The sequence below is a fragment of the Pongo pygmaeus genome, chromosome 11, assembly GCF_028885625.2.
Source record: "Pongo pygmaeus isolate AG05252 chromosome 11, NHGRI_mPonPyg2-v2.0_pri, whole genome shotgun sequence".
Lineage (NCBI taxonomy): Eukaryota > Metazoa > Chordata > Mammalia > Primates > Hominidae > Pongo > Pongo pygmaeus.
The window spans coordinates 72,626,549-72,653,260 of record NC_072384.2 but is presented as its reverse complement, the minus strand read 5'-3'; the positions used below and the strand labels follow the sequence as shown (position 1 = coordinate 72,653,260).

The window sequence follows — 26,712 nt, the reverse complement described above, 5'->3', positions numbered from 1 at the left end:
AGTGAGAACATGTGGTGTTTGGTTTTCTGTTCCTCTGTTAGTTTGCTGAGAATGATAGCCATCAAAACTTCTAAAGCTCAGTAAACTCTTTAGGAAACTCTGACTTCTACATCTCTGTGCACATGTATATTTTATAGTTAAATGGGTGGCTTAGCCAATCCTCAGTTTGCATTTCTGCATAAGTAATCCAGAAGTTTCTTTACTCATTTGCCAAATCTTCCATTTCTGGAAAACAGGTTTTCTTTCTGGGAAGTCAGAGGAATTGTTTAATTATCCATACTAATAAGTTAGCAAAGAATGTTGTCTACTTTGATCAAACAATTATTAAATTGACACACGAATAAGATGTTCATACCCTGCCTTTGGTGTGAGGGGTGGGAAGGAAGACTGCTGAGGACATATTTGCCATCTAGCACAAAGAGTCTTTGAGGAGGGTGTACTCATGTTACTTCCTAAGAAGCTTAAGACATAGTGCCCAGCAGTAGCTGCAGTTGACCAGACTGGGCTTTGCAATAAGTGCATTCCCCGGGCTGAATGCTGCAGATCCTTACAGGATGACTGCAGGGTGTTTCAGATTCTCCTGGAGTCACACGTACCAGCTTGATTTCAAGAAACAACTAGAATAACAGTTTTCTGATAAGAAGTCTATAGCACTTTATGGCTTACATAATCTAGAGATAGATGGGCTGGACAGGATTCCCATTTTCTGTTGGGGAAACCGACTCACAGAGAAGTTAAGGGACAAGTATAAAGTGATGAAACTGTGTACTGAACCTCATGTCTCCCAGACTCCAGGTCCTCAGCTTTTCCCACAGCGCCACATTCACACTGCAATTCATGACCGGGCAAATGCTCACCCACAGACAGATAAAGCACTCCAACACTCCATCCACCAGGTTGCAGCCAAAGGATTCAGAAGACAATGATCATTCCATCAGCATGCACTATGCAGCTAAAGAAAGGTTTTGGCATGCTCTGCTTTATTGCTTCACAGAAGATAAGAAAATCAACTGCAAAGTAACTTAAGCCAGATAACCCTGCTTTCCCCCCTGCTAGGAGTAAGGACTAGGAGGAGGGTGGCTAGAAAATACTGAATATGTGCCAGTTCCACATCTGTTGTGAAAAAAATTTTCTAGGCCAGGCGCAGTGGCTGATGCCTGTAATCCCAGCACTTAGGGAGGCTGAGGCAGGAAGAGCGCTTGAGCCCAGGAGTTTGAGGCTATAGTGAGTTATGATCACAACACTGCACTTTAGCCAAGGTGACAATGAGAGACCCTGTCTCCAACAATAAATAAATATATAAAAATGTTAAAAACAAGATTAAAAACTTTTTTTTATTATAAAGATTTTCATGTTCCTTCTCTGAACTTGAGCGAACTTTATTGGGATAAGCAATACACATTTAGATTAGTCCTCTACAACAAAGGCGTAGAATTGCCTTTTACCTACAGGCACTGAAGTCAGGCTTGACAGATAAACCTTTCAAAGGCATCCTGGGGCAGTCTAGCTCCACAAACCTTATAGCAAAACAACAACATGGAAGTCACTCATGAACATTTGTGCATTTCAGCAACAGGCTGCCAAGGAAGAAACACACAGCATAAAAGCCAGCTGCTGCTGTGAACCACAACACAAATACTATTCAATTTCACAAAAGAGAACTGACAGAATAGAATAGGTAGCCAATTTGAACCAAATATTTCAAAACTCCTTTATGTGTAACTACCTTTTTTAACAGGGCAGCATATATGGAAATTATTTCCTTTATTAGAAAAAATGCAAATTTTATTTTAAAAACACATTGTGGTTAAGTTATAATACTGCACATACCATTTTTTCAAAGTTTACTAGATTGTCAATGAACGTCTTGTTCCCCTCATGAGTAAATGTCATATCTGTAAAGAAATAAAAGCCACATTCTAATCACTAATGGAAATATGTCATACTAAGAAAGCACAATAGCACCATTAGATTATGCTGGCAGATTTGCGTAACACTACAGTTGAAAAAAGCTGTTAATAGTTCCTTTAACGCTAGGTGTTTAACTTTTTAAATCACTTCACCTGAGATTAGTAAAATTTTTAAACTAATCTTCTGTTTCACTAACAAGTTTTCCAAATCATGGATCCTTGCTCCTCCAGTCATCTTTCTGACCCTTTCTGAAAAGTCAGGACTGAGAGGACATGACAAAGAAGGCAGAAGGCTGGGATCGATCATTCTTCCCTAAGTAATCAATCTTATCAAGGTATTGTTCATTTCCCTCCCCAAATACTCATCACCTGCTTGGCCTGTGCATCTTATTAGGATTACCTTTAATGAGCAAAGGCATGAAGGGGATGACAGGAGGTTCCAGCTTAGCTACCGTCAGCCTGTAGGCCCTGTGGTTCCTTGAAGGGTCCTTAGGAGAGAAAAAGAGATGATGGTGATGACTGGTGACAGATACACCACCCTTTGTTACCTCCTAATACACCTGCCTTTCACCCCACAATCAGGTACAGTTGACCTTTGAACAACACAGGTTTGAACTGTGTGGGTCACTTATACATGGCTTTTCTTCTGCCTCTGCTGTCCCTGACACTGTAAGACCAACAACCCCTTCTCTTCCTCCTGAGCCTACTCAACAGGAAGAGGACAAGGATGAAGACCTTTATGATGATCCACTTCCCTTTAATGAACAGTCAGTACATTTTCTCTTCCTTATAATTGTCTTATCATTTTTTCTCTAACTTACATTATTGTAAGAATATAGTACATAATAATACATATAACATACAAAGTATGTGTTAATTGACTTTATGTTATCAGTAAGGCCTCTAGTCAACAGTAGGCTATTAGTGGTTAAATTTGGGGAAAGTCCAAAGTTATGCTTGGGCTGGGCATGATGGCTCATGCCTATAATCCCAGCACTTTTGGAGGCCAAGGCAGGAGTATTGCTTGAGCCTAGGAGTTCATGACCAGCTTGGGTAAAATAGTGAGAACCCAAGTGAGACCCCTATGTTTTTTTTTTTTTTTTTTTTTTGGAGACAGAGTCTCACTCTGTCACCCAGGCTGGAGTGCAGTGGTGTGATCTTGGCTCACTGCAAGCTCCGCCTCCCAAGTTCATGCCATTCTCCTGCCTCAGCCTCCTGACTAGCTAGGACTACGGGTGCTCGCCACCAGGCCTGGCTAATTTTTTTGTATTTTTTTAGTAGAGACGGGGTTTCACCATGTTAGCCAGGATGGTCTCGATCTCCTGACCTCGTGATCTGCCTGCCTCGGCCTCCCAAAGTGCTGAGATTATAGGCGTGAGCCACTGTGCCTGGCCGAGACCCCTGTTTTTTAAAAAATAAAAAATTATTTGGGAGGCTATTTGGAACGCTGAGGTCGGGGGATTGCTTGAGCCCAAGAGGTCAAGGCTGCAATGAGTCATGATCGCACCACTGCACTCCAGCCTTGGTGACAGAGTGAGACCCAGACTCAAAATAATAATAATAATTAAAAGTTATACTCAATATTTCTACTGCCTGGGGGTGGAGGAGGTGTCAGTGCCCCAACCCCCGAGTTATTCAAGGCTCAACTGTATTTCTGAATCAAATATAGCTACAAAAGAAAGGTAGACTTAGTTAAACAAATTGATTTGTATTTGTGTGTGTGTGTGTGTGTGTGTTGAGATGGGGTCTCACTCTGTCACCCAGGCTAGAGTGCAGTGGCCCAGTCACTACTGACTGTAGCCTCCACCTCCTGGCTCAAGCGATCTTCCCATCTCCGCTTCCTGAGTAGCTGGGACCACAGGTGCAGGCCACCACATCTGGCTAATTTTTGTATTTTTTGTAGAGACGATGTTTCGTCATGTTGGCCGGGCTGGTCTCGAATTCCTGACCTCAAGTAATACACCTTTCCTGGCCTCCCAAAGTGCTGGGATTACAGGTATGAACCACTGCGCCTGGCCTGATTTGTGTTTTAAAATAACTTCACTTATGGCATAACAAATTTGGAGTTTTCTTTTCCCTTTCTTGTTTGAAAAAGAGATTTGCGTACGGGGGCCAAGGGGAGATATTGCCTATGAAAGCAAAAATGAAACCTCTACTGCAAGATTCCCCTTTTCCTGAAGCCCCACCTTCTTCCTGGGTGTCTGGCTCACTCACTCTCTGCCCTGCACAGCCGATCCCTGTCCCGATTTGCCCTCTGAAACCTGCCATCACTCCCGGCGAGCCCAACTCACTCCTTTTCTGTCTAACACCTCCAGCCAACGGGGAAAAATAATTTTGGCAAGCCAAGGAAAATGCAGCTTCCAACCCATAGCCAACCTGAGCTGGATGGAGAGGGCCCTATTACACTGCTTTTCTTAGTTATACAAATTGACCTTATGTGGGACATAAGTCCTCTTTAAGTTAGTTCCTGAGGGTGCCATTCATTAGTCAGACATGCTTGTTTTAGCAGCACTAAAAGGGATCATAAACTTCTTAAAGTCATACAAGGACAGATAAAATTTCCGAAATGAGAACTTCAATTCAGCTAATCAGAAATTGGATTAATGTAGACAGTGAACAGAATAAAGAAGCCACTGTCACTTACCATTAAACTTTCAAACTCCGCATAGAACTTCTTGAACTTGCTTGGCAGTTTCTGTTAATGAAATGAAAATGCCACACGCATATGTCAGATTCAATATCTAGATATGTATTATGGGTTACCATTTCTAGGGGAAATATATTTCTATTGGCTTTTAATCAAACATCTCTGAGACAGGCCAGACTGTAATCTGTCCTGTCATTTGAGAATAATCTTCCAGAATATAGAGAACTTGCCTTTTAAAAGTCTTTAACCTAATTGAACCAAAAGTAACTATGAATGCTTTGGTGTTACTGCTTTTATAATGTTTTCTCAACTAGATGATTTATAAAGAGGACTGCATTCCCTAGACTAGAAGAGTCTGAATATACCTCCCCCACCACTTTTTAAAACTCTCTGATTCCCACAATCAGGAATTTAGATTACAGAATATTAGCAATAAAAGAGCTTATGAAACTACCCCTTTCAACCCTCCTCCTCCCTTATAAGGTAAACTACATGAGAATAAGAATTTTTATTTGTTTTGTTTACTGATATTTTTCTCAGTGCCTAAAAAAGTACTGGGTACATAGTACTCCCTAAATATTCATTTGAATAGATTGAGCCTGTGTTTTACAGATGGAAAAAATTAAGTCTCACAGTTTCAATGACTGGCCCAGAGTCACACAGCTGCTTCTCATTAGAGCCTGTAATTTGCATCCCCTGCCTCTTTTCCTGCTGTCTCGTCTCTCACATGCGCCATGCTTTTCTACATGAGCATTTATTTCTCCCACGTGCCTTCCTATAATACAAAATTGGATAGTTCCATCAATTTACTGATTTCTCATGTTTTTATTTTGGCAAATGATTCAACACCACTTACTGCACCCACATATCTACACCAATAGATCAATACTGAATCATCTTTCAATTTATTGGTTCCTACTTTGCTTAGTTCCTGAGTCTTCAGTAAAGCTGAACCTTTCACTTCTCTCTCCTGACAGGGCCAAGCCAAGATAGAGCTGTGTGATATGTTTCCCATCCCAGGACTAGGGACTCATCAACCAACCCCTGGGCCTCAGAGACTCCTGGGTCATCTGGGAGGAGGCTTTGAACAGTGAAGCCTACCTTCAACAGGTGATTCACCAATTGGGCCTCTGCGATCCACAGAATGGCTCTTCTTGGCTCTTTCTCTTTCCTGTCTCAATCAGTTTGTCATATTCCCATTTAAACATCTGTAAACCCTGATTTTGTTTCTAAAAACTAGTCACTGTATATCCTCCAAACTCATTTTTCTGGCATTTCAAGTTAGGGTTCAGGAAGACTTGATGCCCTCACTTAGAGAAGACTATTCAAAGGGCTGAAAGCTGGGATGGGCATCAAGGGATGCCAGGATCTCACCCCACACAGAGTATGCAGATCACCAAGTTATGCAAAAATATTGACTTACTGAATTTAGTCCATTTAAAAAATTAAGAGTGGATTATGTTTTTGGCAAGACCTCTGTCATCTGTTCTCTTAGCTTTCTTTTAGGTCAAAGACAGTAGGGCACAGGGTAATAAAAAATGTTTCTTTCATTCTTAATACTATTATTTATCCACCCCCCCATGCTTCTAGAGCAGTGTTTTCAATAGGGCCATCCTGCCAATCCAGGAGACATTTGGTAATGTGTGCAGACATTTTTTTGTTGTCACAGCTGGGGTGGGGCGTGGTAAGAGGTGCTTCCAGCATCAGGTGGGGAGAGGCCAGGGATGCTCCTAATTGTCCTGCAACACAGAAGACATCTCCACGACCAAGAACTGTTCTGCTCCAGATGTCACCAGTGCCGAGGCTGAGAGAGTGTGTGTGCTCCAGGTAATTCTCATTTGCTTCATCTCAGCTTGATCTTCCCCCTCAGTTTTGAACCCTTCCCTTTATTGTGTGCTCTGGCTTTCTTTTCTATTTTATTCCTTGGCTGTTCCACACGTGTCCCCTAGTTCCACGAGGCCAGGCACCATTTCTCACGCTGCTCTTGTGGTCACTGTGGTGCTCAATGGAGTTGCATGGGAGGCTTTTGGGAGGTTTTCTCGGCAAGTGCAGGTACATAAACTAGAATCAAAGTTGCTTAGGAATGAAATCTCCCATACAGAATTATATAATTATACTTCACCTTAAAAAACAAAGGCTTATAAATGATGAAAGGATAATTTCCTCTTTTCAGCAACATTCAGTGCTGAAAACAGAAGCTCATAGACTCACAGAACTCCCATCCTTAGTGAAACCAAAGGACTGGCCAGTTAGCTATCTCCTTTTGCTGCCTGCACCCTCTTCAGCAGCCTCCTATTTTTTTATTTAGACTGGGAAAGGGGGTTCAGAGAGTGTTTCCCACATGCTCTGTTCTTATTGTCTGGCTGATCTGTGGTACCCACACCTGGCCTCCTTGGACCCTTTGAGGCTTTATGGTTCTTTCAAATGTCCCCGACCAACTAATTTGGACTCTATGGCAGGGAGATTAGAAGCTGGAAGCCGACTGGGGAAGGCAGACTCTTTGCAGGAGGACCATAGGTCTCCAGCAATCCCAAGAGCCTTGGACTATAAGACGACGGAGCTGCATTATGGTTTTGTGCTTAGATCTCTTGGCAGCACGAGCTCCGTCCTTTTACTAGCTGGAAGATGATACAGCTGCATGGCACGCAGGCCTCACCAATTCCCTCATTCCTATATTCAGGGGATGAGCTGCTGTGTGCTGCATCTGCCTGGAATTTTAAGAGAAACCCAAGACAGAAGGACTTGTGAGGACCTGCTCTACAAACAATGGAAACATTTAGGAGGGACGGAAAAAGAAAATCGTTGCAAGAAGGACATGGAGAAGAAAATAATTTCAGAAAAGCATTTAGAGATGCAAACAGCTGCCTTTAAGCACCATTGCAAGCTGGGTCTCTAATATATACTCCTTGCCCTCTTTCTGTGTCCCACTTACACACAATTTTTTATTTTTAGCATGAGTCTATTTCTGTATGTATGTTCTATCAGAGATTAGTATTTCTTCAACTATATGCCACGTGTAAGAGGTCAAGCACATTTTGAGTACAAAGCTAATAATAAATGAAGATGTTTTCTAGCTTGAATACCCAACTCTCGATAAACCATTCATTATATTTGCTACAGAAACTCACAACACACCTGCCTCACTTTTGCCCCAAACTGAATATTAGCCAACTGTTGTTCCTCTCCGTGGAGAGAAGTCTGCCAGGTGGTGGGGCGACACTTAGTACTCAACTGCTGCAAACAGTTGGCTTCCTGGCTCTTCCTTCCAGAAGCAAAATGAGTACTTGGATAAAAATGGATCTTCTGTCCTCTTTCAATTAAAGATAAGATTTATGGCAAAAGCAACAAGCAGACATTTCAGAAAACAATAGAATCTATGAGCAAACTTATGAAGTCATTCCCAGCAATGTGGGTCCTTCATGTTATACTTAGGAACTGGATTTATTTTTATTTACATTGTGTATATCAAGAAGTAGACATCCCCTCATCTCCTCCACTCTCCATACACAAAAGGACAATATCTTTTAAAAATTCTCCCTCTGAGGCAACTGGAAAAAGGAGACAGGTCACCTCCCTCCAAGTGTCCCACCTTTCCCATTGTTATACTAGTGTGAGTGATATTTCTATTAAAAAGCTCACTGGTGAGCCTGTGTTTTTATTCCTAAGGCAAAAGTCACAGCTGGATCCCAGCTGAAGCTTACCTCCCACGTGAGTGCCAAGCGGCTCACAGCAACGTTACTTAGTCCCATGGCGATGGCAAAAAAGGAATTCAGATTTTTATACTCCTTACAGCTGAAACACAGGAGATGCGCGTTTGAGTAAAGCGTTACTTCTGAGTGAGATAAAAAAATTAGAGTTCTATTTTCTGATAGTCATTAATATTTGTCAGGGCTCATTTATGAGAACAGGCAATGACAGATTTAATGTACTGTAAAAGTTCCACTTGGGTGACCACGTTCTGCTGTTTGATTTCTCACTGTGGTTTTAGAAAGTTGAAGACGTTAGCCATTGAGGTTTGCGATTTGAGAAGGAACTTAAAGACACCTACCTTAGGGGTTGTTATTATAATCCCAAACTTGCTAAAAGCCTTGTTGGACTGAGAGGGAAATATCTCATGGCGTAAGAAAAAAAGTGAAATGACCTTGGAGATTTCTAGACCTTTAGCCTGAAGGTGGATACCCTCGTCTGGCAGCTTGAGAGGGCACTAAGGGAGTCTCACAGCTGCAGCCACCATGGCGTCTACCTGCCATGCAAACGATACTTGTTTGTTGAAAAATATCAACTTACAAAGCGTGATTTCTATAGGCTGGGCACTCAATCTCGAGGAATTTTAAAGCTGAGAAGTAACCTAAACAACTGACCAAAAAATAACCTTCTCTGTGTTTTACTGACATCAGTGAAGCTGATAATTGTGAATCTGTACTTATGCAATTATTAGCTTTTATGAATATATGTTTGGGAATGAGACATGTGGAAAAAACCAGAAATTCTTATTAGAATGGTGATGTTTAACACAGGTACTTGGTTTAACCATTTTTTAGAAAGAGGAATCCCAAACTTCTTCATACCAGGTCCCTGAAAAGGGAAAGAATTCATTTTGCAATAAGCATAAATCCTTCACCCTGAATCAATATGGTTATCGAAATTGACTATATCATAATGAAATCCTGTTTGGATTAACATTTTTGAAAAAGACTAAATTGTTGCATTTGCTACCCATTGCAAAGGTAGCAAAGAGTAATTCTTAAATTGTCTGTGTGGAGATGGAGAACATATTTCAGAGAAGCTAGTGTGTATGGTTCCACTGGTGAGAAAGCAAGTGAGCCCTTTGGTGTGCTGGGACAATGGGTCTGAGTTCAGGAGCTGAAGGTTATTTAGAAGACACCTGGGGCTAAAGGCAGGTGTACGATCGATCGCATCTATATGTTGGCTTTTGTCTCTTTATGTGATCTTGAAAGAACAAATGCAGGGCTGTAGACCTGCCTTTCTAGTCACTGCCTTGTTATCAGCTAACTTTATTACCCTATGTAAGTCATGAAATTTCTCTATGCCTCCACGAATGTAAACAGAGGAATAAGAACATCTGCTTCCACCAACTTCACACAGTTCTGGGCAGGCAAAGAGCTTAAAACAAATATGTTGAAGTTCTCTAAAAATATAAAGTAAAACAGATGCTACTGTCACGAGGTTTCAACCTCATTCTTGTAGATCTCGGATTTAAAAAGTCTACAGTCTTCTTCAGCTGGGCTGTGTAAATAGCTTCTCTATAGGACAGCAAACTTAGCACAGGGCTTAATAATGGTTAAATAGCATAAACTAATTTATACTGAAGGCCAAGTCCACCTACTCGTTCACATAAACAGAAGGGAGAGGGATAAGAAAAGCAAAAACATTAAAAAAAAAAAGTCCTGGGTGTTCTGAAAGGCTCTCCCATGTTGCCTCTGTAAAATAACAGGATCAGGCCCCAAAAGGTTTTCTGGCTTCCCACATTTGTGTGCAGATTGCCTCTCTTTTCTTGTTGCCCTGGGCACTGCCAGGCTAAGGTGAAGAGAGAGGGTGTGTTTCTTCAAACGGGAAAGCACATCTTGTCATAGTTTCCATAATCAGCTCATTCCAAATACGTGAAGGCATTTGTCCCTTGCCATAAGGCTGTGCAGACTACCAGGGAAGTGGCTATACTCTGTACCAGAAATTCATAGGCACCATTTTACCAAACCTTTCTTAAAATAGCCAGCTTTGCCATATTAACAGATAGCAGCTTTTGAATCCAAGGGATTTGGTATTCTGTTGAACCCTCAAGTTGTTGGCAAATAATTCCAGGCATCTGGCAAACTGATATCTATAAAATGTCAAGCAGCCTTTACTTCTTTGTTTAGCCCAGGAAATCAAACTCCATGTTTGATTTTGGGTCAAGAAAATTGTCTGGCTGGGGTCACTTGTGCTCTCAGCCTTCCTGTGTGCTAGAGCTCCCTGCATTTAGAAAGGAAAGAAGTCTCACAGCCATAGGCCACATTTAGCATTTTATTTTTAGCACTGTGGTGATACCAAAAACATGGAAGTAAACAGGAGGTCGTCAGGCATATCTAAATAGCAGGAGATTAAATTCATGTCAGGGAGAATTCTAACTGGCCCCTGTAGTAAAAAAATTGTTTCCCATGAAGTGCTGTTTAATAGAATATTTATAAGATAGATGCTTCTTTTTCTGATGTTTATAGAGATGATTTTCATGTACCAGGTTAGCTTGCATGCATTTTACCGATTTAATTCTGTCTGGGCTGGATGTGCTGCTGTACATGCATGCTGCACTGCCCTCTACTGGTGAGAATGTGTCATGCTGGACATTGACTTCAAGATCTTTTCAACTGAACTTTCGAAGTACAAGGGAACTTGGTTTGCGGAAGGAATCTTTAAACTAAAGGAGGCAAAACCGTCTGAGTAGAAAGCAAAGAGCAAAGAGAGGTCACAGCTTCGACTCCAGCATCAGTGCTGTAAAGAAGTTAGTTTATCTATTGATGTTAAATGCTACAAAATATAGAAGAGATCCATTACAAGAGTTTGGTTATTCCTAAGACCCTGTGTTTGGCCCTCTAGCAGTTCCTAGATCCTGTTTTTCTTTTTAAGGTGTAGTCTAAGAAAACAAAATGAAAACACAGCTCAACATTTTTTTTTTCTCTTTCCAAGCTAAATATACTTACTGGGCTGCTATCTTAATAAATTTTTTTAATAGCTGAACACGCTTGCTGAGCTGAGAACAAAGGCAGATCTCAGTGACGACCCAAAACTGAATTTCATTAAATCTCCTCAGGAACAAATCCAAGTTTGCTGTGGTCTTTTTAAAATTATGCCTTCCAAATGTGTGATAGATTAGCTCCAGCTAGAAAAGAAAGGAAAACAATTTTGCTTATTTGTTTTTAAATCAAAACACCAGCTAGGTTTCTCTATTTGTCAAGACAGTGTTTTACTGGTCAGTAAATGTGAATTCAATCAGACTTGAAGGGCTTCCATGAGGCTTGTTAAATATATAAATATAAACTAGGTTTTACTGGCTTAATATATACAGGAAGACATGGCATACTGTAAAGATTTTTCTTTAATACTCAAAGGCTTTATAGCATGCTTTATTTATAAGCTCAGTATGCAAAAAAATTGTCATGTGGTTTCCATATTGTAGCACATATTAGCACTTACAAACTAAGCAATGCCAGCAGCCTTTATCCTTGCTATCTTAGCTACTAACACATCTGATCCTGCATCTTACCTCATGCACGCAGTTGAAGAGTTCCCAATCATAAATTGTCATCTGGTATGCTAAATCTTTGGAGCTCATCAGTTCAAAAGTTCCCACTGTTCCAACAGTTGGGCCTTCCTGTTCTGGTAAGGGAGTCTATGAATAATAATGCAAAAATATATCAGAAACCCAACACAGACAAGTATTTAGCACTGAGAGCTTTCAGGAGTTTCTGAGGGGAAAGGATTCTGGAGATGGATGCTTTCAGGAATATCTGGAAACTCTGATGAGAGATGCCTCTGCTCGCAACGCTGGTTGCTTTAGTGTCGTCTGTATAGTCACCAATCATCATTATCATCAATTCCACTGACTGAAAAATGTGAACCGCGGCAAATAAGATTCAGTGAAGAGTGACCTGCAGAGGTTCTCTTCTCTTACACTCGGGCCTGGGAGGTCCCTGGAAACTCTTCTTTTCCCTGGTAAAAATGGAAGAAGTCCTCGGAGACCTTTTTCCTCCTATTTGTCACTGAAGCTGCTGTAAAGCAGGTAATGGCATGGCAGTTTGGGACGTTCATCCACAGTGTTACTTCCTGCTGCCGGTGGCCATGGTAACACTGCTGCCTCTCCATCTCTTGGGACGCACTGCCTGGGGTCATGAGGGGATGGAAAGCTCTGTGAACTGAGGTTACACATGATGTCTGATTCCTCTACTCTTGGGCAGATGTTGAGCTGAGGATGTTATTCACATGGTCATGGTGTTTTGGGCTAGACATTAGAGAGCCAACGTCTGCTACTTTCTGGAAGACCCCTCACTAAAAGTTTCCATCTGACTTGCTTATCTCAGTTTTCTTTTACGAGAAACGATCTAAAGTGTTTTTACTTAGTAAGATGAATGATATGCATATATAGGAAGCACATGTATAATGCAATAGATTTATATATAAATAGGCAACATATACATTACAAAGTTCCAAAAGTCACAAAAGTGGCTGGCACAGTGGCTCACGCCTGTAATCCCAGCACTCTGGGAGTCCAAGGCGGGTGGATCACCTGAGGTCAGTAGTTCAAGACAAGCCTGGCCAACATGGCGAAACCCTGTCTCTACTAAAAATACAAAAATTAGCTGGGCGTGGTGGCATGTACCTGTAGTGCCAGCTACTCGGGAGGCTGAGGCAGGAGAATCACTTAAACCCAGGAGGCAGAGGTTGCAGTGAGCCGAGATCGTGCCACTGCACTCCAGCCTGGGCGACAGAATGAGACTCCATCTCCAAAAAAAATAAAATAAAAAATAAAAACAAAATGATGCTAACTATATTTAGATACTATCCATGTCAGAAGCCCTAATATTATACAAGTTCCATCATCATTTTCATCATCATCACTGTATTCTACAAACTCCCACTGCATTCTGGGCACTAGAGAAATTACATGTTCTGCAGGTAGATGGTCCTTGCATTTGGAAGTTTACAGTCTAGGAGAGGACCAAGCAAGCTTACAGTTGAAGGGAATCAACCCTGTCTGGCCCATACAGCACTCCACAGAGACAGCATCTGCTGCTGGTCCTTATTTGCATGTATAAAGGGACAGAAGCAACAACACACGTGACACCCAGGTACAGAGATAAACAGGAGGGGAACATGAATAGATTTTTGGGAAGTTATTGGATATTTGGAAGGAATGTGTGGTCTGAACAGGATCTTGAAGAAGCTGGGCTTTAAAAGATGAAGCAGACAAGCTTGGGCAGGTGAGAATAGCAAGGTTTTCCCTGAGCATCCAGGATGGCCCCTTGGGGTGGAAGGATGGCAACAAGGGCACGAAGTTGGGGAAGCTGTCACGAAACTTGCTTGGCAGAAGCAGAGAGCACAGGGGGTCCCCATGGACAGTGTGAACAGTTAGTAGCACATCTTCGTGTACCAGATTAGAAGTCTGTGTTTTGTAATAGACTAGATAATAGACCAGGTTAGTGTCAGCTTTAGAGAGCAAGTGACTCTGAATATAAACCCTACTCTAACTGCGTAGACTTGGATTGATTCCCTAATCTCTTGAGTGTCTGTTTCCAGCTCTGGTAAATTGGGGTCATGATACCTATCCCTAGGCTTGTTAAGAGAACTGGATAGGAATGATTTCAGTGAATCATGTAAATACAGTGCGTGGCACAAAAGAGGTCCCCTCCCCCAAATCAGTTCACTTTCTAGAAGTGCTGCAGCAATGCAAATACACAGAAAAGTGTGATCAGTACAACACCTGGATGTAGGAGCGAAATACTGTTGCTCCCAATTTACTCCACACAGGGGACAGAGGACAGGGAAGAAAAGTGATTCCAAAGTTTTAAATCTTAGGGAACTGAACCGAAGCTGATGGGCAAGTAGCATATGGAAACAAATGAGGAGAATGATTTTAACCAGGGTAGGTCCTCGGTAAAAAAAGTTGGGGAAGCTTATACATTTTAGGGGTTAGGACTGCCTCTCAGAGGATCAAACTGGCCCTGCACGTTCTTTCTTCCCTCTTGCAGCTGCTGTGAACACAGCCCCTCTGCTGCTCTGCGGAGCTGCCCCTCCTACGTTATTCCTGCTGTTCGCTGTCTCCTCAGGATTGGAGATACCCAGTCCCCCTCGCTCCTTCTTTTCCTTGAGGCTTTATAACTTTACATAAGGGGGATAAGTTTACCTAACAACACAGGGAAGAGTCTAATATTAAGAAATATGCAAAGTTCTTTTAGTCGTGGATGCTGGCCTATCACTCCTGCAACCCTTTTAAGAGTAACGGAAAGCTCTGTTGAGTCTCAACTTTTCTTTCAGCGGGTAGGGCTCACCAAGTCTCTCTCCCGGCATAGGGCAGGTTGACCCCTTCCATGAGCCACGGAAGAGGCAATCTGAGCAGCAAAAGGTGCTTCTCCCTTAGAAATGGGGAATATAAATGCTCACCCTGGACCCCAGAGGAAGCGCCTCCTTGGGCCATTTTCTTGTACATAGCCCTGTGGAAATGTCCTACAGATAAGGCACAGCAGAGCTTATGTGGAGCCTGCATTGCACACACAGATCTGAAAGCTGCTTACACACAGACACAGAACTCCCATGCATTTTCTCCCCCACGGTTTTTGAGCCATGATTTCTTTGCTAAGGCTGGAGAGGGGTAATTGGGAGAGTAGCATTGTTATCCTCCCATTTTCCAGATGAGGAGACTAAGTCATAAAAGGGATGTGTGGATTGTCAGTGACAAAGAGAAGTCGAAGGTAAGCTACCCGGAGCATCTTCCTTTCCTCCTGCGCCCCCACCCTCTGTGTCTGGCTCTGCTATGGCCCTTGCTGCACTGCATTCTCACTGATCACATGCGGGGGTGCCTCACTACACTGTTTGCTCACTGAGGTATAAGGACCATGATGGTTTTGTCTTCAAGACCATTTCAGAGCCAGAACCATCTACAACGCCTGCGATGATGTGGTAGGTACTAAATAAAAGTCTGAGGAACCAGTGAACGGAAAAAAGTAGAATCACATTATACTACAATGGAGTTTTATAGGAATTTGCTCTGTACGGACATTTATACTTAAATAAAATGTGAAGAGAGTAAAGTTTCAGAATCTGAACCCTTAACCACTAGGGTAACTCGCCAGCACTCTACTAATTCTATTATAGACCACACAATTTAAGGCTAACATCGAACACTAAGACTTGTTCTAGTCCAGGCTGCTTGTGTTAGTCTCATCTCTCTGGCTTTAGCATAACTGCGGTAAGGACAGAGGCTCTGGGGCACTTGGTTTAGTGTCGCACAGAAGCCAGCACAGCCCCAAGCGCAGAGCAGACCCTGCAGAAGCATGTGTGGATGGATCAGAGAGTGTGGCCAACATTCTCTACTGCAGGGTCATCCTCTGTGCGACTCCTCCTCGATGGGCTGTCCTCAAAGGGAATCTTTAGAAAGCCAGAGAAGGAGCTCCCTGTCCACAGTTATGTGAAGCAGGTAAGGTTTGGCCACTCACAGCACAATGAATGGCAGAGCGCTGATAGGGAAGAAGTTTATGCCCAGGGTACTCAATGCAGAGGACATTCCTTCCAACAACAAAGGCCTTAAAACAGAGGACGAGCAAGGACTAAGAACTTGGAAGGCTGCAGGACTGTGTGCCAACAAACAGAAGTTTAGAAAGTTAGTATCTTCCCCACAGGGAGCTGAAGACAGTCTGCACTCCCTGTCTCTGTGCCATGTCATTTGGCACTGCGGCCAAGAACCTGCTGGCAAGAGAGTCCCCAGCACCCGTGCAGTAACATGTCACATAGCACCTTTGATGGGGCTGCAGCTGAACTGGCTTTTTATGGCTTTCCTTTCCAGGAGAGGGCAGCACGATTCATTTATGACATTTTTTTTTTCCCAATCCTTCAGTATTGAGAAATATTTATTTAGAAAGCAATGAATGTAGATGACTAAAAAAATATATGGAAAGGTGGGAGGCAGACTCAGATCTTATAAGGCTGGTGGTTGAGGAAAGGTGAGCGTGCTTATGGGCTGTGACAGATGAGGGATTAGCAGGAAAACTAATGCCACATTTACTAAGTTCCTCTCCAAGTGAATTCAAAATATGGTAAAAATCCACCTATCCTCACTGGAGTGCACAAAATGGTACTCTCTAAAACAAAAAATCAGGATTATGAGCAGCCTGAAACAACCTCTAAAAAGTCCAAGGAAGAGAATCTTGATATCTATAAGAGCTGATCTGATCAAACTTGAAACCTACTCATGCATCCCTTATGTAAACTCCCTCCCTAAAATTGGATGCAGTTTACCTCTAGCTCTTGTCTTGTGCCTTTCTTTTCTTTTCTTTTTTTTTTTGAGGTGGAGTCTTGCTCTGTCGCCCAGGCTGGAGTGCAGTGGCACAATCTCGGCTCACTGCAAGCGCTGCCTCCCGGGTTCACGCCATTCTCCTGCCTCAGCCTCCTGAGTAGCTGGGACTACAGGCGCCCGCCACCACGCTCGGTCTTGTGCCTTTCTTAAAGGAGAAACCCTGTGTATCCAAAGACTGAAGAAACCACTTTCTCTACCCTCTGAATTGGCCCTCTATGCTTTCTAAGATATATTACCAGCTACTCACCTATATACCAAATTCTGGTAGGATAAATAGAAATGGACGCTACCACCTAGTTAAAAGAGAGCAGGCTACTCAGTTATTAGTCTGGGCCTATTAGTCCTTTCTTCACAGAAAGATCTGTCTGTATGCTGGGTAACAAGTGTTTTTGGAGACTTAGGGAAGGGTCTGGCCTTTGGCATTTTCTGCATAAGGTAGAGAAAGTGCTTTCGGGGAACAGCATTTCTCTTAGACCAGATGGTGGCTTTGCCATAATGCAAAGAAGCCTGATAAATAGTGATATTTTGCTTTAGAAAAATTATTTCCATCCTGGCGTAAATATTCAGATTCTTAATATTTAAACTGGGGACATACCAATGAGGCGAGTTACAACAAAGAGTTCTGAAAGCTGAATTATGCCCTAATAGTGGTGCTACTTGGCTAATTTCCACAAAAGAAAATCAAAAGCCCTGAGCATCTCAAATGAACACCTGAGGCTTACCTAATAGACTGCAGAAAAAGAAAAAGCTAAGTACCATTCGAGATTTTTTAGCCACTGGGTTCAGTGTGATTGCAAAATTAGGCTCCAGACAAGTTTTTCTGATTGCAATGCTGCTCTGAGCAGGCCATACACACCTACCAGTGAATCGAACTGCTCTCGCGGGCAAGCAAACAGGCGTCCATTAATGGTGAGCGTCGTAAATACTGAAACATCATTAGGTTTGAGCACCACCTTTTCTGTGAACATAAAAAGCATGAGATTGCCTATTAAATACATCTGAGATTTGCTGCACTGCCCTAATCACACCAACAAATTGCCAGCTTGGTGAATTACCGGAACACGCAGAGCGACTGCATAAAATAGAGTACTGAAGGGATCCACGGAATAAAAAAGACAGCATTCATGCAGCCCTGCGCCACTCAGGATGCCATCAGAAATGGCCACAGAAAGGAATAGAGATGCCAGAGGGTCAATTCACCCAGTTTTGTGCTGCAACCATAATTACTGAGCATATAAAACCCGCACTTGCTATTTATCTCCCAAGTTATGTTTCCAGATGGTAATCACGCCCAGGACTTTGGACATAGAAAGATCACTTTTTAAAAACTTCGGAGGTTTCTGAGACCTTACATGATTTTAGACGCAAAATTTACTATTGTTTTTTCACTTATTCCCTAATTTGCAGGGCAATAGCATTAACTAGATTAAGCCTCCTCCCACATTAAAAAAATTAGTTCTTCAGATGAGAACTTGTCAAAAAAATTAAGAAATTAGGTCATTTAATAAACATTTATTTTGTATTTACTGCATGCCAGAAACTGCTCCAGGCACTGGGGAAACAGAAGGGAACAATACAGAAAAAAAAATCCCACCCCAAAAAGCATTACGTCATAGTGGGAGATGCCAACAATAAAGAAAAGAAATAGATTAGAGAGTAAGAAGGCAAGGAGAAAAAAATATCGCAGGGGTGGGGGCTAGGAAGCTTGTGTAAGGGGAAGAAGTTAACATTTTAGAAAGGGAATGAAGCAAACGAAGGAGGGAGCTTCAGTGAGACACTGACATTTGGGTAAAGACCGAAAGAAAGTGAGGGTGGGACCTGGGATATCTATGGGAAGGTGACAAGGGGTCAGGGAGGGCAGACGTCCTGGGCCTTGTGCAACTGGAGCAGAAATGGAGGGGAGATCTTAAAATCCAACATGCATTTAAAAATCTTCCATCAATGGAATCATTCACCTTAAAACATGACAGAAATGGCTCACCTGTCCCTGAAGGATTCCCCCAAATGGCTGTCAAATCATGACTGGAGAAATGAACCTCACTGTTGCTTCCTCTAGTCTCTCACTACAGTATGTGGTCATTCCTAAAACTCTTGCCAGCATGAACTGTAATTGTTTTAACTTACCGTCTACCTCCTCCCTGGCCTGGGAACAACTCGGGGACGTGAGCTGTGTCTAACTCATTCTTTCCTTCATAGCCACACTGTGGCCAGTAAATATGTGATGAACAAATAAATGACATTTCAGAAATGCACCATGTAATCAAGGACAGTGAAAGGAACTGTAATCCCATGGAGGAAAAATATTCCTCATTTCATTTGAGCCAGGCTCCTAGCCTCTCTAACTGAGTAAGGAGAAAAACCATCATCAGCTTCAAAGAACTAGCTTCTGACCACTTCCAACTTTGGACTTGTAGAAACCCATGGCCTTGAGCTTGTCCAGCTAGATTTCCTATTGGGGTCCATATTTTTCAGGGCTCCAAGGCCTAAAACTTTTTTGAATAGAGTTTAAATTGAAAGAACTCCAGGCCAACATCTACACAAGAGTCCCAGTTCCAGTCACCTTTCTGGTTTAGAGTGGGTACCTACAAGATAGGGGACATTAGAAACCCAGCACACCTCTACCCGTACTGTTTCTGTTATTAGTGGAAGCATACATAAGCACCAGTTCATCCTCTGGGTGAGCCTCACATGACCACGCTAACTCCTTACATAGTTTCTGCTTGGATGGAACGTCCCATTTTGCAGAGCCTAAAATATGAATTAAAGCTGTTACCTCCTCCGGAACTCATCTTGACTACGATCAGGCCCTCCCCGGAGCCCAGCTTGTCGGCAACTGCACTGATGACTTCCTTCACTGAGGCGGCCACTGGCACCCGAATGGTTGTGTAGGTGTGGTCCATGCAATAGACCTTAAACAGAACTATCCAAAGGCAGTAACAAGGCAGTAAATCAGTCTTAAGAGTTTTCAACAAAACTATAGTTATGAAAAATGTTTAGGCATCCTCTCCAATTTGCATCATTTTGCCATTTTTATTACTGTATTTATTCATACTCATTTACACCTATTCCTGCCCCTTCTAAACTGCTTACCTTAGCATTGGTCTAAGAATAGGTGCACATATGGTTGCCAAGTCCAATTAAAAGAACAAGAGATATTGGTGAAAACCCCACAAATAGGTCATGGGAAAAAATTGAGAGTATCTTCAGGCTGATGTTCAGTGTCTGAAGTGCTATACTGTAGGCAATTCACAGATCACTGCTACCCTGTGTGGCAGTGGGGAGCCACCATTCACCTCTCTGCACACAGGAGGGCTTCCGCCTGGGCCATGAGCACGTGCTGACACTCCTGCTCACTTGCTTCAGTGGCTTGTGTGCTTTGGGGCCAGGCCATATAAGCTTGGATGCTATTTAGCTCAGCAGACTTAGATCAGCAGATCTGGATATGGCACCCAGAGGCTCAACTCTGAACACAAAAATCCTGGGAGCAATTCCCATTATTATATTATAATTCCTGGGTTTAGAGGCAGTCCTAAATGACAAGATTCATTTATAGCTTTAAATGAAAGTTTTATCATTATTATTGTGACTATTTTTGGTTGTGATTCTTTGGATAATCTTAAACAACCAAACAAAAGCCAGCATCTTGATCTTCCTGATGTAAAGCCTCCCTGTTCAGGGCTGGGCTCAGGGCCAGAGCATTGTCCCTGGGCAGGATGCTGGTGATCCATTGTCTCCTTGGCACCCACTAGGTGCCAGCCACCTTCCCACCAGCTTTTCCCAGGGGTGGGCAATCCTGACAACCAGGCCCTGAGATCATCTTCATTTCCTCCAAGGAAAGGGGTTAAGCAGGGAGAGGCCAAATCAGGGAAGGGTAGACAGGCACCTCGGCTTCAGGCACAAGAGTTTAAGGACATAAATAATCGGGCCACCAAAGGGTACCTCCAAGCAAACCATCTGGAGGGCAACAGGGAACCTTCAAAAGAAGCTATTCTGTGGGTCCAAGGTGATGCTTATCATTATCCTGACTCTAAATAATCTATACAACTACGAGTTAGTTGGAAGAGGGTTCTCACCTTCATCAGAGCCGCGGATAGGCTGGCGCTTCTGGGCTCTCTCATCACCTGTATTGAACTGTTGCAAAAGAACCTTGTGCTGTAAAAACAACCACAGCAAGTGCCATAAGAGACAGTGACCAATGCACACTAGCATCTCAGAGAAGACACATCTGAGAAGCAAGCAGAGTCAAGAAATGAAGACAATATATTTCGCGTCTACAAAAAAGAAATCACTTTTATGTAGACTGCAATATAATATTTCTGGGGAATTGTAATTCTACAGGGCACAGACAGAGAATGCAAGTTCATGCTACCTACCTTCTTTTGTGGTGCCTTTGCATCTTCTGAGCTATGAGAAGTAGACAAAGCACATTATTTAATACCATTGCTACTATTAAATTGCCTTATTTGTATATAACTAATCTTATATTAGAAAATGAAATCACAATCACAGAATCCTTTCAGGAGGCAATATGAGCTTCCTCATTTTAATAGTAATAGATCAAAGCAGAAGGGTAGACAGCAAAGATATCAGCTCTTGTCACAGGCAGATTCCTGGCAGAACCGATGTTCAAAGCCAGGATTTCTAGCTTTCAAAGTCTGTCCAGCAGCACACTCACTCTCTGATACTGCATTTAATCTATAGCTCAAGTAACACCATGTGAAAACCTTCTGGTTCATTGAGAGGACACAAATATTCACTACCAACAGCTTTGGCAGCAGTTAGTGAATTTTCCATATAAGGAATTGCCCTCAAACTTTCTTTAAATGCTGCTGGCCATTTTATTGCCAGATTCACTGCCTTGAACCTAAGGGACCCACGTTTATTGAGTTGGACTCCACACAGGAGGATCTTTTCTTTCCCAGGCTTTCTTCTGGCAGCCCTCTAGCACAGAATGAACAGAATCTCAGTCCTTCTGTTCCTCTGGCCTTACTGCACCACCTATGCCCTCAGCCCAGTCTGCTTAAATCAAATCAAGCAGGGCATGGCTATGCAAAGACCAGCTTTAACCTTTCTTGTGGGCAAAGGACTTTTTGAGACTTACTTAATGAAAGCACACCCCCAAAGTCAAGCCCTTCCTTACATTTGCTTGACAATCTTCTCCAACTCTGGCAGTTGCTCCTTGAGGGCAGCAATCATCCGGGCATCATCTGATACAGATACATAAAACTCCTGTAATTGGCAAAAGTCACAGGCTTTTAACAAGAACTGCAAAAGGCACACGATTCTGTCAAGAGCAATAAAGATGTGTCCCTATGTCATCTGCTTCACCAGCATCTCCAGACCATGGCTTCACGGACTGGAGGAAGAACAAAGAAGAAAATGTTACACTATGTGTAAGTTCAAAATTGGCCATGAGAAAAAATTTTGGAAATAGATAGTGGCAATCAATGACTTCACAGACATCAGAAATGAAATGAATGCCACTGAACTATACACTTAAAAATGGTTACAATGGGAACATTTATATTAGATATCTATTTTACAACAATAAAAATTCAATTCAAAGTAAATTGCAGGTGAACTGTTTATATGATATTTATATGAAAGCCAATGTTTTGAAATGGGTCATTTTGCAGTCCACAAAAAAGTGCTTTTTTTACTTCATTTTTTTTCAGGGGAATTTTAATGTTCGTTTTCACATTATTTTGCTATGTATTGTTTATTTACTAGGTGTCACTCATTCTGGGTCATGGTTGGTGGTAAGATGCAGCATGGTCTTCAGCACTGTAGCGAATTTATGCTGAGTTTGTGCCACCAACTCAGGACTCTCTGATGCCCTTCTGGGAACTGTCGTAACCCTGCAGCTGTAGGTGTGCCTGCTCTGCTTAGGAGCAGAACTCTGCTCTGCAGCAGTAGGTGAGTACCATGGCAGTGCCAGCTTCACCACCACTTTAGTTCACTGCAAAATGGTCCTGTAACTCAGTGGGTAGAGGCCATGAGTCAATGTATGACCCCAAGCTACCGCCATTCCTCGCATTTTCAAAATACTTCATTCCTCAGCTTGGAGGGATGCTCTCGGTCCATCTTTCCTCGCTGCCTCGCCCCTCTGGGTGTGAAATGATATGAATAGAAAAGAAAGAGGGTGTATGTTTCTTTTGGATAATTTATAATTTTAGAACACACAGACTGAAAAAGTTTGAAATGGAAGTAACATTGCCTTTTGCCTGCACAGAAGTAAGGTCTTCATCCAAATTTTGGAAGAGAGAGTGACTAATTGAGCTTAAATGTCAGGATCAGTGCTGTAATTTGGGGCTAGAGCTACGGGAAGGAACGGGGAAGTGCATATTTCAACAGTGTTTACGAACCGCTTTCACAGCCTACCATTTCCGGTTCTAGCAATTCCTAAATAAACGATCTGCTCCACTCCACTCAAAAATATCTACCATTTGATCTAGTAATCCCACTTCTAGGAAGGTAATCAAGGACAGACTCACTTGCACAAGACTTTTTACCGTACTACTATTCTAGGAAGGTGAAAACTGGAAATGATGTGAATACTCAACAATAGGGGAACACATAAATATATCTGTGACATGCTACTCAATGGTCATTAGAAATTTTTTTGATTACTTCAGGAGATGTAAAGAAATTTTTATTATAAGGACTGTACTGACAGAAAAATCATTATATCAAATTAAATGGAAAAAGCATCCTGCAGAATGATGGGTGCTACGTGACTACAAGATAAAACATACAAAGAAAAAGAGACTAGGTGAAAATACATGAAAATGCTACCGATTATGGAGTCAGAGTGGCAGAATAATGGGTAAATTTTTTCTTTACTTTTTCTGTAGTTCCTTTCTGATGAACGAATGTGTTCACAAAGTCTAGCATTTGCAATTACAGTCTCTCCAGGGAAGCTGCTGAGCCTATAGGTAGGTCCCTGTATTGTAGGACAACAGTGTATTCTTGGAAGGGATGACCCCTGCCTACCTCCAGGAAGGCCATAGACACATCATCCTCTTGTAGGAGGTCTCCATACATGGCAGCCCACTGTAGAACCAGGCGGATGACTCGCCTCTTATTGTTGAGGGCATAATCCATTTTCTCCTGTTCTGTACCTTGTGAAGGCTGTGCGTGGTAGGTGCCGAGGAGTCAAGGAAGAAATTGAGCCATTTCACACTCATTTCACATGCTACTTTCAAAGGTAAAGAGTGACAGATCCCAGCTTCAGAAAGCCAGGCTTTTAGATGGATAGAATTCCTCCCCTAGGCCCTCATGAAAAACCCCACAGAAAGTGTCTACGCCAAATGCATGCAATTCCTTGTTTACTCCTGCTGACTCTGGCCTGATAGTTGCCCAAGGGATTAGACTTTCACAGACTCCTCCTGGACTTGGTGTGGACAAGGATTCTTGTGTCTAGCTCTAGCTGTCATTCTCTGCCAGGATCTGCCTTGCCCTTTGCTACTCTGGGTGGTAATGTTTCCTGCCATTGCTTCTCTCTGGGTGCGTTTCCACCCATTGTTGGTTTCCAAAATTCTGCCCGAATCGCTGTAATCCCCTCTGTTATATGCATTTCAGTAAAACCCTTCCAAGTGGGCATCTAGTCCTGCTGGCACCATGGCTGATACAAAGAGTGCATGGGTGGGCAAGTGAGGCTGGAGGTAGATAAACTCACCCAGAGGTAGGAAGAGGAAAGGCTCCTGCTGTACCAATTCTCTGGTGAGGGCCTCAGAAACACTTTTTACACCATACCTTCTTCTCTTGTGTAGAACCACGACTTACCTTACTGGCTCTTTGCGCATTTATGGCTACCATCTTAATTGTAAGCACCTTGAGGCTTGGGATGATGGTCATTTGTCCTGTATTCTACACTATGCCTAGCATACTGACTTTCACCCAGAAACTGTATTTATTCATTAATGCAACAAGTACTGATTGAGGGTCTCCTATGTGCCAAGTGTAAAGGTCCCTGGTCCATTCTTGTATGTACTACAGGAAGGACAACATCACAGGTAATCAAGAAATATTTTAGGTTAGACATACCATTCCTTTTTCAATGATTTATAGTTCATATTATAGATAATTAGTTCATAAAACAACTTACTCTTCACAATTTACAATATAACTTGAACACAAAGTACTTCAGTTCAACTCCACTTTATAGCCTTGTGATGAAAGTGTCGCTCCATTTCTATAAGTGAACAAACTGAAACTAAAGAAGCATAAATGGCCAGGATTACACAGTGAGAGTGCAGAGGTTGCAAATGCAAGACTCCTGATGCCAACTAGTGTTCTTCCCATTACCCAACACCCCCATTCCTCACAGCGAGCTACAAGACTGGCCCTGTCTTAGCTTCCTACCCTGCCTTGAAAGATGTAGAAAACCGGCTTGTGACAGTGCTGTGCTTGAGAGCTAAACCAGTAAAGAGCCTTTTCTAAAAGGACTATAAATAATCATGATCAAGGTAAATGACAGAACCTTAAAGCAAAGGTTTACTGCATGTAAATGGGTTGCAAAATGGCTTTCATAAATTGAGCACAAGATTCATAAAAAAGAAAATTGCTCAACCTGTATTGCTACAATCCTCTCTCAGCTCACAATAAAGAAAGGAAGAAAGATCTCTTTCTGTGAAAATTATTTCTTTTCTGATTAACTCTTTGGTCTCTTGCTCGCATGCATTTATAACTGAGTTTTTCTTTCCAAAGAGTTGCAATGCTGGACATTATATTTTATGACCATTTTTTAATGGCATGTAGGAGCATAGTCAGATGCATGGTAGGTACCAAATAGGAAAGTCTTGACTGATTGAAAAATATGTACTGGTTCACCCAAGAGTGGGAGGATCTGGGTTCAAGTCCTCTAGCTGCCACCATTTAGCTATGTGATCTTGTGTAAATCACTTAGCCACTGCAGACTTCCATTTACTCTCCATGAAATGAGGAGGTGAGAAGAAATCATTTCCAAATTCTCTTTCAGCTACCGCATTTAATAACGCTAACGCAAGGTGAACCGACGGAGAATCAGGTAGGTGCCACAAACTAACATAATGAAAATACAATGCTGCCTTGCCATTGTGCTTTCTTTGGTTTAGTTTTATGGTAACTTGTGTTTGTGCAGACACTTGGATGACATCAGGCTTTGGCAGGTGCTATCTTTTTCATTTCCATGGCATAGGAGCCAAATGGATAAAGTAAGAATGGCCAAGGTGGGGAGTAGGAGTGTGGGCTGAGGAACACCAACCCCTATAAATGTAAGAGTCAGTGGAGATTCTGAATTCTGAGTACGGTCTGTGTCAAAGCTCCCACTAGGCTGGGCTCACTCCCTAGACTGTCCCAAATATCCTGATGCCACTATGGACCATGCATATTCCTCACCGGGCACCTGAGACTAGGCTTCTTCCCTCTAGCCCCTCTTCTAAGTCTAAGTGATAGTGCCTGTGAAAGACAACCTTTCTGATGGCCTTGTACTGTGAAAAACGAGCAAATTTAATTCTCTCTCAGATCACGCCAATTTAAAAGAATGTCACACTGTGCCCTAAGTTACTCTATAAACTACGATCTTAAAAATATTTCACTACACATGCAACATGAGCATATTTTGAATCACTCAAAGATGGAAACAGCATAGAGAGGAAAGGGAAGCTTTTACTGAGCTGGTAGTAATAGAGTGGTGAACACTTAGCCTCAATTTAGAAAAATAACCCCAAGATAGGACAATTAAGGTGCTAATGTGGTTTTTTTTTTTTTTTTTGAGACGGAGTCTGCTAATATGGTTTTTAAGAGGTAAATATATTTTCAAATGAATTAATATGCTTTTCAGAGAAAATACATCAAAATGCTTTACAAGTACTTAGGCAAAGAAACTATTCAAATTGATCCAATTGATTCACTAATTATTAATTAACAGACTACTTTGAGTAAAGCACCATGCTAGGTTCTGGTGATACAATGGGCACAGTCCTATTCATCTGAAATATTACATTGGACAACATGTTGGAAAGGAGGTATTCACATGTGTAAGAGAGAAAGGAGGAGTGAGGGGAGAGAGAGAGAGAGAGGAAAGATTCTTTCCTACTTGTTATGATAACACG

The 26,712-nt window shown here is 42.2% G+C and overlaps 1 protein-coding gene across 4 annotated transcripts in view; it reads right to left on the bottom strand.

The window, feature by feature from the left end:
• RAPGEF4 (Rap guanine nucleotide exchange factor 4) overlaps window positions 1-26,712 on the bottom strand; it is a 316,916-nt gene that overhangs the window by 14,414 nt on the left and 275,790 nt on the right. For all 4 annotated transcript variants that reach the window (XM_054477049.2, XM_054477050.2, XM_054477052.2 and 1 more), the window contains 12 exons: window positions 23,612-23,762; window positions 21,759-21,847; window positions 20,992-21,022; window positions 20,692-20,770; window positions 19,392-19,538; window positions 17,479-17,576; window positions 11,816-11,941; window positions 11,253-11,431; window positions 8,259-8,349; window positions 4,555-4,605; window positions 2,311-2,398; window positions 1,831-1,895 (listed from right to left, as the gene is read on the bottom strand). In XM_054477049.2, coding sequence (XP_054333024.1) covers window positions 1,831-1,895; window positions 2,311-2,398; window positions 4,555-4,605; window positions 8,259-8,349; window positions 11,253-11,431; window positions 11,816-11,941; window positions 17,479-17,576; window positions 19,392-19,538; window positions 20,692-20,770; window positions 20,992-21,022; window positions 21,759-21,847; window positions 23,612-23,762 — 1,195 coding nt within the window. The remainder of the gene's footprint in view (window positions 1-1,830; window positions 1,896-2,310; window positions 2,399-4,554; window positions 4,606-8,258; window positions 8,350-11,252; window positions 11,432-11,815; window positions 11,942-17,478; window positions 17,577-19,391; window positions 19,539-20,691; window positions 20,771-20,991; window positions 21,023-21,758; window positions 21,848-23,611; window positions 23,763-26,712) is intronic.